Source organism: Ruditapes philippinarum, unplaced genomic scaffold (genome assembly GCF_026571515.1).
Source record: "Ruditapes philippinarum isolate M1 unplaced genomic scaffold, ASM2657151v2 ctg625_1_1_1_1, whole genome shotgun sequence".
In the NCBI taxonomy this organism is placed as follows: Eukaryota; Metazoa; Mollusca; class Bivalvia; order Venerida; family Veneridae; genus Ruditapes; species Ruditapes philippinarum.
Genome location: NW_026853337.1, coordinates 289,196 through 302,825, shown reverse-complemented (window position 1 = coordinate 302,825; position 13,630 = coordinate 289,196). Strand labels below are relative to the sequence as shown.

The window sequence follows — 13,630 nt, the reverse complement described above, 5'->3', positions numbered from 1 at the left end:
ATAGAACTGCAATGTCAGCGTGCTGATCACGATAAACATATAAATCATAGCAATGATAAAGCCACTCATAAAACTCGCATAGAAAAATTAAGAACATACGTTGTTCTTTCTGCCCTGTAATCTGTTGTTTTTTTCACCATCAATATTTACAAATTATCTGCTGGCAATAATTTCCTATTATACATATGTATTGAGGATTTATAATGAACGGTGCAGTGCAAGTTATTGCAGCTGTGCCAATCATGTCATCTTGCGTCAATTTATTAATAAACTTGCATAAGATGTGAAATCTAACTATATTTTAAACTTCGAATTGTTCCCTGTTGTGAGCTTTATTATAAACCATGACAACGCTTAATTATTACGCGCGTGATTGTAATTTTCAAAAACAGTTTAGAGGGAAACAACTTCGATAAAGTCTGGAAAAGGCAACGTTCAGTGAATAACAGCTAGAATGCCGCTTTAAAAGAAACAAACATGCATTTCATTTATAAATAAATGCTTGATAATGATAGTAGAAAAACAAAGACGGAGATAAAATTTTAACTGCATCTAGGTGTAGAGCTTATCGTCTAAAATCCTTATCTGCAAATTAATAAAAATTTTAGGTCAAATAAATAACACAAACTGCCTAAATCAGTGAAAACAACTATGTACATGTATAATTACAATGTATATCATAATCTTAATATCATAGAAATTTATCATGTCATTTATTCACAAGTCTCTATATTCTTTACAAACGTTTATAACAGGTTATAAACAAAAAATATAAAAGAATTGCCATTAATAAGAAGATGTATGTACAGAGCATGCAATCTGCGTAAATATTGTCCTTAAGGCTTAGAGGGCAATCTATGAAGGGGAGGCAACTGAAGCTTAACCAGTCACTGTAACGTAAAAAGTGCAGTTATCTGGTGCAAATCAATGCGAGACATACACGCGTGTTAACAGATAAGGAATACAAAAAGAATACAAAAAAGAAACAACCATCATGGCGAATTTACCAACTGCGATTAAAAATCCGGAAATAAAGTACACTCAGGTAAGAAGTTTAGTTTATGCATGTCTTATGATAATAAACTAATAAGAGGCATTGTTGTCAAAAGAATGTAGTGAAGTAGCACACGCGTTAACAATATAACTTATTATTCGATTAGATTTTACATGATAGAAAAGGTTACCACACATTTAGCTGGCACTGTTGGTGACGCATATTACTGGTTTAGTAATAGAAAGAGCACCGAAACACGAGGCTATCGGATTTGTACGAGGGGGCGTAGCCCCCGAGTATAAATCAGATTGCCGAGTGTTTTGGTGTTCTTTCTCTTTTGTATCATAGTCAAACATAAAAGCACGTTCCCTGTTGTCACAATATGAAACCCCGGCAAAAATGAACCAATGAACGAACATCTGAATATGACATTTCTGTCGCTTTCCCTTTCTCTGCCGTCACAATATGTAAACCCCAGCAAAAATGAGCCAATCAATGGGCATGCTCTGGAGTGCGGGTAACTAATACCTGCACTCCAGTTAACGCACTGTGCATGTATATGTATACGATTTAACTCTGACACATTTTCAACAGAAAGGTCTCCGAACTATGATACAATCAAGGCTAAAAGCTTGCGCGCTATTTAAACGCTGAATATAGCTACATGAATTAATCCAAAGGTGTACGAAATAATTTTTAAGAGATAAATAATCAATACAAATATGATGCTCTGTATTTATTGAGTTACACGGCATAGCTCATACAACAGGAAACTGAAGTTAAAAAAGAACAAACAAAAAATGATCACCCCGTCTGTGGTGTGTGTTTTAAAATAGATCTATATATAGAAGGGGTGATTTTGTTTTGTTGAAAAATATTGTTTTAGCTTTAAATTTCAGTTTCCTGTGGTCATAACTAGATACGCGTTGAGATGCTGTGCTTTTTTGTGTCATAATTTGGCAAGTCAAAAAATATTTTGACTATTGGCTGCCGCTATATTGGTATTAATAAAAACCTTGGCTCTTTAAAAAAAACTAATGCTGCGCCATTACATTGCAACAAGAAAACAGACGTGAATTTGATTTATAGATCCTTAATAATGCTACAATACTCTGAATAAATTATTATAATGTGTTTAGGAAACATAAAAAAGATAAGAAAAAAAAAAGAGAGAAAAATATCTAACCCTAACCCTAGCTATGTTTAAAGAAGAGACACTCTTTTATATAAGTATTATAATCGTGTATATGATTATCAATATATTATAGTTATATTACAAGTTATTACTATACGTATTACACAAGCAAATGTTGACCAATATTGTTGATAAAGATTTGATTAACAAAAACAGCAGGAAAAAAAACAACAACACAACATACATTGCTCGACGTTATATATTAATTAAAAACATACACGCAAACATCAAGAAGGGTGGTATTATTATTTCACAGATTTTGATCAACAATGAATGGGTGAACTCAGTTTCTGGAAGAACATTTCCGACGATAAATCCGGCGACGGCACAGAAAATTATCGACGTACAGGAAGGTGATAAGGTAGAGTATTTGAGAACTTTTTATAGATCTGTTCTATACAATACATACTGATATAGAATCTATTTTTAGCTATAATATAAACAAAATTTCTGGTGTATGTCCTTGATAAGAAAATAGTGTAAACAAATCATGAATTACAAGTGTGAAGATTATAGGTTTTGGCTGCATTCCATACAGCTTCCATGTTGACTTTCCGACAAGTTTTTTTTTCTGTTTTCAAACTTGGCAGGGAACATGTATTTGTTTATGCCAATCAAATCCTTGATTTGGCTATCGGAACATTTTTAGAGAGCTTAATGTTATCCGTGTTTAATTATTAACACTGAGTTACCTCTTTACATACGAATTAAAATACCTTACTATGTATTTATTATCATGATGCCTATACAGCAGAGGCATGATAAGTTATAAATCGTAAATATGCAGCAGAGACATGCATTGAACTATTCGTTTAATTACATTTTGAATTCCCGAAATGGAAAGAAAAATAGTCATCTTTTTGTCGTGCTTATTCAGGACTGAAGATTCCATGGCTCGTACATTAAAATTTTAGCGATTTTACACTATAGTTACTGTTTTAAAGTTACCAGATCTTTGATAGTAATTGAAATACATTATAAACTTTTTTTATTCCTTCAAACTTAAGGCTGATGTCGACAAAGCAGTAGCTGCAGCTAAAGAAGCCTTTAAACTAGGATCACCATGGCGACGGATGGACGCTAGTCAGAGAGGTCGGCTTCTTTACAAATATGCGGACCTTATAGAGAGAGACATTGCCTATCTCGCGGTGAGTGATGAAACAAAATATCAGTCTGTAGACCAAATATGATTTAGGTCTGTTTGTCGAATTTGTTGTTTTTACATAATAATATCAATTATAGTAATACCATTTATATATCGTTCTTAAACAGTTATGACGTTAAGACCGGATAGTCTTTCTTTTTGTGTTTATCAATTAGAGAACGGTACCATAGGCCTACAGCAACCAGTTTGAGGACGATTTCCCGGAAGTTACGTATTGTTATATAACGATATCTTTGATGAAATAACATTATGAGATATTTTTAAATGTTTATAAAGCGTTTATAAGACACAAACAGTACTGCACGTTGTTCGGTTATTTACAGAGTTTGGAAACACTAGATAATGGTAAACCATTTAAAAGCTCCGTCGGTGACATGAAGTTCGCTATTAAGGTTGTCCGATATTACGCCGGATGGTCGGACAAAAACCAGGGCAAAACTATCCCAGTGGGTATGTATTGTGGCACTGCTTCTGCCATGTTTGAATTAAATATTTTTATAGTTAGCTGTTTTACTACATTAAAACATTAGAAAACATTTTATATTTTCATCATAATAAGAACGAGTGCTCAGTTTTAGAACATAAAGACATGCCAGTTTTATTTTAGCCTCACACTTTATCTGATTTGCTGCTGATAACAATAAGACTGCATATTTAACCAACACGGCCGTATTAAAACATTTTACCTTTTTTGTAAAGTTAACCTACACCAAGTTAAATATTAAATACTGTATCGCAAATGTTAGGTTTATTTTATAATGTACCGGGTCTTAAAATTTAGTCATACTTCCTCATCTTGTCAAGGTGTGTTTTTATCCGAGTTAAAATAGAGGGTTGTTGTCTCATAACGCGCATACATACATTTTAAAATGAATTAATTATTTCCTTCTTTACTAAATAGACATAACATTATACACAACATTAATTCACAAATGTAAAATGCTGTGTCAACTTTATTTCATTCTAGTACAGGGAAATGTATATCATGTTTTACCTTAAAAAGAGATAAATGGAAAATACATTTACAAATAAATGATGTAATGAACTTGAGAATAACACAAACGATACAAAAAATGTGTGACTTTTGTAACATATTCTATCTTATTTTGATTGCTAACGGTATATTCACCGGTCTGGTTGTATCATTTTAAAAGTTCATTGTGTTTGTAATAGGATGGGTATTTACGGTAATCTAAGTTAACAGTTAATCTATAAGTTATGAGTTACTATCTTTCATACTTATTGCATGGTATATACAATGTTATTCTCAACCAATCAAATTGTTGTTTTGAATACTGAATTGTATAAATAAGCTGACTTTGGTAATGTTAGCTAGGTTAGGTACTGTACCTACTCTGGTCAGTACAACAAGGCTTAGCCTTGAAACATTAAACTGGACTTAGTCCTTAACAAACGTTTATGTTTATTATAAACGACCATATATAAAAATATCATAAACATAATCTTAATTAAATAATAAAAATAGTTATTCTTAATATAAAACTAAATATAATTTGATTAGTATTCTCTTTCAATTTGTTAGGGCTTTTCATATATTAAAAGCATTGATTGAAATTGAATTTACTAGTTGTTGTTTTTGTTTAGTCCATCATCTTTATATAGTGACACTTATATATATAAATCTACTGAGCCCTGAGAATTTACTCAAGTTATAATTTGTGATCGTTTGGTCTCCGTGTAAAGCATTGATTCTCATAAGAACCTGACCACTATTACATGTTATTTTATATTTATTTATATTATAGATGGAAGTTATTTTGCATATACAAGACATGAACCGGTTGGACTTTGCGGTCAGATCATTCCAGTAAGTTTATAATATATAAAATACATAACCTACCGGCAATGTCTTTGATCTACATGCATATTCCGGGAAAGCCAGGGAATGATACACATTTTCACAAGATTCTATTTAATCAAATGTACAGTAATGAAAGATGGTTTTCTTTTCTGCAAGTAAAGGTGCATTTTAGACTTTTTACATAAGTTTAAATCTTGAATATACAGTATGTTTCTTACATTATAATAATTGCTTTATTTTCATGCAAGAAAATCACTTAATATGAAATTGACAATCTAAGCATAAAATAAAATTTGATAAACTTTATGATGCATGTGACTCAAATATGCTTTTAAAGTCGGTATAAATCCAAAAGTTGAATAACTTCTTCACATAGTAATTAAGTGCATATTCAATTTATGTGGATTTGGTGTTTTTAGCAGTTGTAATAAAATAACTATGTCACCAGTATAACCATGCTGTCTGGTCGGGTTCTATTCATGACTGGCAGCTCAACTTTTACATTTCTGATTGATAATGAAACCTCAAGTTTCAAAGTAAAGTTTCAAAGTCAATGCAGCAGCATGTTACAGATTAAAAATTTAATTCTTGGTCATAATAAAATATATTTACAGGATAATACCTTCTTACTATCAAGATATCTATTTAACATGCCCAAATACCATTTTAGTGGAACTATCCAGTTTGCATGTTTGTTTGGAAGCTCGCACCTGCGGTTGCCATGGGTAACGTAGTGGTTATCAAACCGGCAGAACAAACACCGTTAACAGCACTGTATGCAGGAGCTCTAGCTGTTGAGGTAAGATACTGTGCTGCATTATTCTGTGTGACAATCACCCACCGTTAGTAGATGAGTCAAAATATTTTATTGCTCTACATTGCTTTTGCTGGTAATATTGTTTAATTTAACTTACACTATTTATCGAGAAATTCTGTACAAGGTTTCTTATAGATGTCTATAAAATTGGTCATGAATTAAGATTTGATAAAGTGTTATGAGTATAAAAGGTCTTATAATTCTAAGTAAAATGATGATGATGATGACGAAGACGACAGTTATGATGACGTCGTTAAATTCAATAACAATTGGAGATGATGATAGTGGTCCTGGAGATAATGATGATTATTATTAAAAGTCAGTTGCTTGCATTCTCTTCTTCCTTTATTAAAATGTAATGTATGTTAATATGAATGTAAATTTGTTTTCTTGTTTCAATATTGCATGAAAAAGTTCTGTCAGAAATAGTTTACGTAAGACAAACATTATTTCAGAGAGTGACTGTATATTTTAAAAACAAATCCCAGTTACTGTGCTACAGTTCACTGACTTTGTTTTTGTATAAAAAATAGAACCAGTCAAGTTAATACAAAAGATAAGTCATACGATTTCAAGGTGCATAATTCTAAACATATATATCATATATTATTTAGTGTGATGTACTTTAAAGTTTTTTAACTTTAATAGTTAAAAACAGTTTTTGATGTGAGGCAATTTTTGTGAATGAAAAATTAAGGTGTAATTCATAATAATTCATATGTAAAAATATTGCACGAAATATGACGTTAGTTATTTCTATGCTATATGGTTACACCTTCACAAACATTTGGCCAGTTTGTTATGGTTCATTAAAATGTTACATAGCACTGTCAAAGTTCATGTATAGGATTTGGTAAAATACCACTTTTCATCATTGTTAAAAAAGTAACTGTTTTAATTGTGTGTTTTAATTTATGGAAACATATCTAATTACCATTGTTTATCTGCATTTGCCAGAATAAACCTTTAAAATAACTTTTCACACTTTTATAGATATATTTATAAGTTATATAAGTTTATAAGTTTTGTTTTTCGTCTTACGTAGGCTGGATTCCCCCCTGGAGTAATAAACATTGTTCCTGGTTATGGACCAACGGCTGGGGCTGCGATATCTGATCATCCGGACATCAATAAAGTAGCTTTCACCGGCTCTACAGAGGTATATCGTCATGTTTTGAATTGTTTATGTTACGTCAGCATATATTTTAAGTTGGGTTTTACCGTGCATCAACACAGTACAGGTCATATGGTGACTGTCTAGTTTTAAACTAGGGAAGGAAGACCCCAGTAGCTTTATTTAGGCATGTATGGGCACCTGACCGAGTAGAACCACCAATGTTTCATAAGCTAGCTGGATAGTTTTACTCGCATGAAAGAATCCAAAGTCTGTGACAGAATTCGAACCCAAAACAGTGAGGGGCAAGTGGTTTGAAGTCAACGACCATAACCGTTTGACCACGGACAGAATATCTTTTAATAAAGGGTAAAAGAATTAACATGTTACAAACACAAACGTTCATATCTGATATTGAATTAAAAGACTGGTTGAGAAAAAACTTTAATCCCTTATCGTATGATAAAATATCATTATCAAAATATCTTTTTATTTCAATGACCCATCCATCCATTGTAGTATGTGTGCCAGCTAGAAAAGTCCGGTATCAACGCTAAATAGTTAAAGAGTGATACATATACACGTATTTTATTGTTAATTCAATAATTTACAAAATGACATCATTTTGTCAAGTTTTGCCAGTTAATCGTACTTTAACATATTTATGTTAAGACAGTTACTTCCCCTTTCTATATAGGTTGGTCAGATCATCATGCAGGCCGCAGGAGCTTCCAACCTAAAGAGAACAACTCTAGAACTGGGAGGGAAAAGTCCAAATGTCATATTTCCTGACGTCGACAGTAAAACTTTCTCATTTTTTTCCTGATTCCTAACGTATATACATGTCACGCCATTACTTTATCATGACCATAGCGATGTATTATAATTATAAAACACATATTCTGGGACTTTGGAATTCTGGTAGAACTGACTATTCTAGAATTGATGAAACGGGAAAGCAACACGAATGTAATTGTGAGGAGCAAGAATACGATTATAGCATACAAAAATACCTTGATGTCAGAACGTTTTTCTTTCACTACTACCTTTCACTTGCATGTACTTCTATGTTTATAGAAATGAAATCTTAAGACATTGAAATTAAATCATAAATGGTACGTTTGAAAGGTAACTTTTATGATAAAGTTGAATTGCGAACCTACCAAAGTTTGGTATTTTTAAATCACGAGCATGTCCAAATTAGAATTAGATATGCATTTATGATCTGCAATGACAACATATTTGTCTACTGGAAATGTACAATATTTTATGAAGCTAGAAAAGATATTGAGAACCGGATTGTCAAAGATATTCCAAAGTAAAATTTCCATGATGGACGTCAAAGTAACGTCTTGTATAAGTTAGCGTCATTTTTGGCCGGGTTGCACTAGTGCAAACCCGGGTTATATTATGGTGAATGTCAAGCGGGCGGGTGGGCGTGGATAATATTTAAGTAACAGTTTTCTCAGCAACTACGTATCACAGCCTCTTGATATTTGGCATACAGCATTGACACATGGTCCCATACCGTGGGATTCGAATTCAGGTGTGTAGCTCATCCACTTCCTGTTTTCCTACTTGGTTAAATTTTGACATTAATGGTGAATGGTAGGAAATTTTCGTAACAGTTTTTAGAAACTACTTATCACAGCCTCTTGATATTTGGCATACAGCATTGACACATAGTTCCATACTGTGGTATTTGATTTCAGGTGTGTAGCTCATCCTTTTCCTGCTTATCTACTTAGTTAATTTTTCGACATTAATGGTCAATGGTAGGAATTTTTCGTAAAATCACAGCCTCATGATATTTGGTGTACAAATGTAACCCGGCCTTTTCTGTCTTTGACCCATTTTTACTTACTTGTAAATTAGAATAACATAAAAGTTGCAATATCATAACCTCCAAAAATTTGTATAGGTTGAACAAAAGTATGATGTAGGTCTATTTGTTTTTAAGTTGATGCAGTTGTTGATTTTGCAAACGAGGCTGCAATGACGAACATGGGTCAGTGTTGTATTGCGGGGTCAAGGACGTTTGTACATGAGGACATATACGACGAATTTGTCAAGAAATCTGTGGAAAGGGCAAACAGACGAACTGTGGGTGACCCTTGGGAGAATCCAGAAAATGGACCGCAGGTTATTATAGCAAATTATGTTTGTTATTTTTGTCTTTTTTCTGACCTAACCTACCCTTTATTATAATTTAGCTCTTTAAATGCATCGTCGGAACCCACGGTACTCATATCCTAACAATCAGGCTAGACTTAATGTTCATGTTTTTGGATTTTTATATTGAAACCGCTAAAGCATAACAAAGTAAACATACCATGTTACATTGTAATTTTACAGATTGACGATGTGCAGTTCAACAAGATTCTGGGTCTAATCAAGGCCGGACAAGAAGACGGTGCTAAATTAGAATGTGGTGGTGGTCGCTGTGGTGACAAGGGTTATTTCATACAGCCGACAGTGTTTAGTGGCGTTCAGGATAACATGCGTATTGCTAGGGAAGAAGTAATTGTCTACATTTGTTTTCTTATGTAAAGCACTTTGCAAAAGTTTTGAAAGGTTTTTGAAATTGTCGTAGATCTGTCTGAAAACGTCAACGTAGGTCTACTGTTTACAAATAGTTAAATAAGCTTAATGTTTCTGATGTGTAAAGGTCAATAAGTAAAATATTATATATGACAAGATCTTCATGGATTCTAACGTCCTGGTAGTTGTGATACAGTGGCCCGAAACATCACATGATATTGATACAATTTGCTTAACACATCAGTTATAATATTATTTACTTATATAACACTTTACTTTTATAACATCTGCATGTAAGGATGCACTTTTTACAGCAAATGAATGAGGTGAACAAGTGTTCATAGGTTACTTTTCTAATTCATTAATTAAATGGTGAATTATAGTATATGTCAAATTGATTAATTTGAAAAAGGTGTATTTTGTAGGGCAGTTACAATATTTGAAGCTTTATTTCAGATATTCGGACCAGTTCAGAGTATTTTCAAATTCAAGACGATGGAGGAAGTTTTGGAGCGGGCTAACGACACGAACTATGGTTTGGCAGCAGCCGTGTTTACTAATGACATCAACACGGCTATGACGTACACCCAGGGTATTAGAGCCGGAACCGTGTGGTATGTTCTATATACTTCATTTTCAAGCAGTTACCATCTTTATATAAATTCATGTATATGAATGTATATATGAATATATATGTTTGTTCTTTTTAATGTTTTAACTTATTGTTTCCATATGTAATAAACAGTTAATACGCTCAATGCTAATCTGCCTCTGGTATCGAAAAAAGATGCGTAATGAAGACTTCCAGTCATATTGCTGGAAGAAAACCATTATATCTTGTTGTGTTTTGTTAAAGCAGTATAATCACCTTCAAAGATTGATTCTCATATTTCAGGGTCAACTGTTACGAAGTAGTAAATGCGCAGGCGCCGTTTGGTGGTTTTAAAATGTCCGGTCTTGGAAGAGAACTGTAAGTTTAGTTAACAACATGCTTTAAAGGGTCTGTAAGGTTGAGCTAATGAATTGCTTTTTATTCCGCGATTTCATATATTTTTGTGATGTTTATTTATCAGGGTGTGCATGATGCTGTCAGTATGAAAGATGCAACATGTATATAGTTGGCTATTTGTTTAAAGTTTTGAAAATTTACATTGTCCATTTGTACCATTGAGCTACAAAATGATGATAAGTGTAATGAATAAAAAAGTACATGTATGTAAAAACTAAATGTTGCACAAAACTGGCTGTTTCTCACTATCATAGTTTACATGTGAATTTAATTCGCTGACTAGGTGTTCATAATGGTAAGGTTTCTACATTTTGGACTCACCCAGAGGTTTCCGTTAGCATGACTTTAAGTGTATCATATAAAAGTACAAGTTCAGCACAAAATTACGACATGAACAACAACAAAAGAAAAGAATGTACTTGATTACAAGTTTTATATAGATTATTTTATGTAAAATACTTCTGTTTACTTTTCAGTGGAGAGTATGGTCTTAGTCAGTATACCGAAGTTAAAAATGTAAGTTATCTCCCTTTAACTATTGTGAATATAATCAGGTTATACGTCACAATCATGTGAAATCTTTGTAAGTTCTAATGTTCCAGGAAGACATGATAGTTTGTTAGAACAAGCACACCATATTTGTATAATTTAACTTATGTACGGAACATTTTACAGATCCGTGGTCGTTATTATTCTATTTTTCATAATTTTCATTTTTTATGTTTATTTCAGGTCGTTATCAAGATCCCAGAGAAAAATTCGTAAATTCCGTACATACCCAGGATGAATTATGTCTGAATATACGTATGATAGACTGAAGTTGTTACACGAACATATGTTTCTTTTGGTGCTTCAATTGTTATGTATATTATTGTTAGGACGATAACGGCATTGTAATCCTGAGAAGAGCATTAGTCTCATCTCCACACGCTAGACTATTTTCATCACTTTACCGTGTATAATTACTTTTGTTAATAATTTTGTGCTATGTTGGACCATAAGTATCACAGTGTATATACAACACTTGTATTTTAGCTTGGATTGTTTGTACAAGTATTACAGAAGGGGACGACACAGTACCAATCGTTAAAGTGGGATGCCAAAAAAAAAATTAAAAAAAATAAGAGAAAATAAAGAAAAAAAGATGAAATGTGTTCGTTATAGTTAATACAATTATTTAACAAATAACAGTAATACTAGTGATTTTGTCATAATTGTGATAAACATCATACAATGTGGACATACGAAGGGGAATATGACGTCATTTCAGGTATTTCCTTAATCGGAGGGAGTAATTATTTCTGTATTGATCAGTTTTATTGAGATTTAGCAAAATTGTTAGAGATTTGTTGATTCTCTTGTATTAACCATGGTATTTATAGTGTGATTACGAATACAATAAACCAAAAAGAAAACGAGTATGATTATTGCCAAGCAATTAACGTCCCTAATCAAACACAAAAAAGAAGTGTCTTTAGTTTATACAAATTAATTTTAGTTGATTGTGTTGAAAGCTATAAACTTCTAGAATACGTTCCTGTAACCAACCAGTACTTAGTAATGAATATCAAGTTTCTTGCTCAAAGAAACAACGGCTTGCCCCTATCAGGGTTTGAACCCACGCGGTCAGCAACCACTCTGCCACGCCGCCACTCATTGACTGTAGATAGACTACTTCTATAGGTTCTGTATAAGTTCTCAGAATTCAAGAAATTTATCAATTTGTTTTAGATTTCTAAGTAAAAAGGGGCGCAATTTTATCAAGATTAGGTAAATATATTAGGAATATATTGTGTATGCTAGCAGGAGAATAAATAAGGCTTATATAAATTATCGATCAAATGCTCCAATAAGTTCAAGATATTTAAGGGGGTATGTTTTTGTGAAACAAGAAAGGTCAACATGAATCACATGCCCCCAGCCCTATACTTTTTATGGGTAGTGAGAATAAGTTACCATTATTTAAGTCACATAGACAAATGATTGTATAATGGTATGTATTTATTAATAAGGAAATCAAGAATAATGCACTAACGACGCAAAACAATGGTAGTTTAATTGGAATGAATTGAACAAAGAAATATAAACAGAACCAACATGAAAACTGTTTCGGCATACAAGGTAACAGTTACCTCGACCTGTAGATGACCCATCATGATCAACCCCAAAAGCAATAAAGGCCATTTACAGCCAAAGTAAAATGCACCTATGAAGTTTGAGAGCCTAGCGCCCGTAGGTTGTTGAGTTATTGGTTGGAGATCGGTTTGGCATACCGTATGAATGTGACCTTGACCTTTGAGCTCGCGACCCCAAAATCAAATGGGGATCATCTATTGCCCAATACTATTGCTCTTAGAAAATTGAGAGCCAAGGACATGCGTCGTTCAGTTATTGTCGGAAACAGTTTTGACTTACAAGGTCAATGCAACCTTGATCTTTGAACCATTGACTGAATGATTGATTGGTTGATTTTCTTTAGACCGGGCGGTCAAAAAAAACTTCGAAAGTGCAAACACTTATTTCCAGTAGGGTCCTAACCTCAGCAGACTGTAGAGATAGCTATGAGATACAAGGAAATCCGGTAACCAGTCCCTAGCTCTTATTGAATAGATTCCTTGGTTCTTTTACATGCCAAGTGTATAGCACTGATACATGCGATGATTACCTAGGTTTCGTTCCAGTAGGATTACCTGGGTTTCGTTCCAGTAGGATTACCGTGGTTTCGTTCCAGAAGGATTACCTAGGTTCCGTTCCAGTAGGATTACCTGCGTTTCGTTCCAGTAGGATTACCTGGGTTTCGTTCCAGTAGGATTACCTGGGTTTCGTTCCAGTAGGATTACCTGGGTTTCGTTCCAGTAGGATTACCTAGGTTTCGTTCCAGTAGGATTACCTAGGTTTCGTTCCAGTAGGATTACCTGGGTTTCGTTCCAGTAGGATTACCTGGGTTTCGTTCCAGTAGGATTACCTAGGTTT

The 13,630-nt window shown here is 33.3% G+C and overlaps 1 protein-coding gene across 1 annotated transcript; it reads left to right on the top strand.

Annotated features, from left to right (window-relative positions):
• The first annotated feature begins 885 nt into the window (after window positions 1-885).
• On the top strand, window positions 886-11,635 carry LOC132736529 (retinal dehydrogenase 2-like). Its single transcript, XM_060723673.1, has 14 exons — window positions 886-1,045; window positions 2,446-2,550; window positions 3,197-3,337; window positions 3,678-3,804; window positions 5,121-5,182; window positions 5,847-5,975; window positions 7,039-7,152; window positions 7,805-7,907; window positions 9,068-9,249; window positions 9,463-9,627; window positions 10,105-10,262; window positions 10,544-10,618; window positions 11,134-11,173; window positions 11,390-11,635. The coding sequence occupies exons 1-14, from the start codon at window positions 995-997 to the stop codon at window positions 11,420-11,422; spliced, it is 1,485 nt and encodes a 494-aa protein (XP_060579656.1). The 5' UTR covers window positions 886-994; the 3' UTR covers window positions 11,423-11,635.
• Window positions 11,636-13,630: the final 1,995 nt, after the last annotated feature.

What these genes read in the sequence shown, in the direction of transcription:
- LOC132736529 (XM_060723673.1), top strand. Translation starts at nt 995, where the DNA reads ATGGCGAATTTACCAACTGCGATTAAAAATCCGGAAATAAAGTACACT. An exon ending in GAGACATTGCCTATCTCGCG is followed by an intron (nt 3,338 to 3,677) that starts GTGAGTGATGAA and finishes GGTTATTTACAG; the next exon opens with AGTTTGGAAACACTAGATAA. An exon ending in ATTAGAGCCGGAACCGTGTG is followed by an intron (nt 10,263 to 10,543) that starts GTATGTTCTATA and finishes CTCATATTTCAG; the next exon opens with GGTCAACTGTTACGAAGTAG.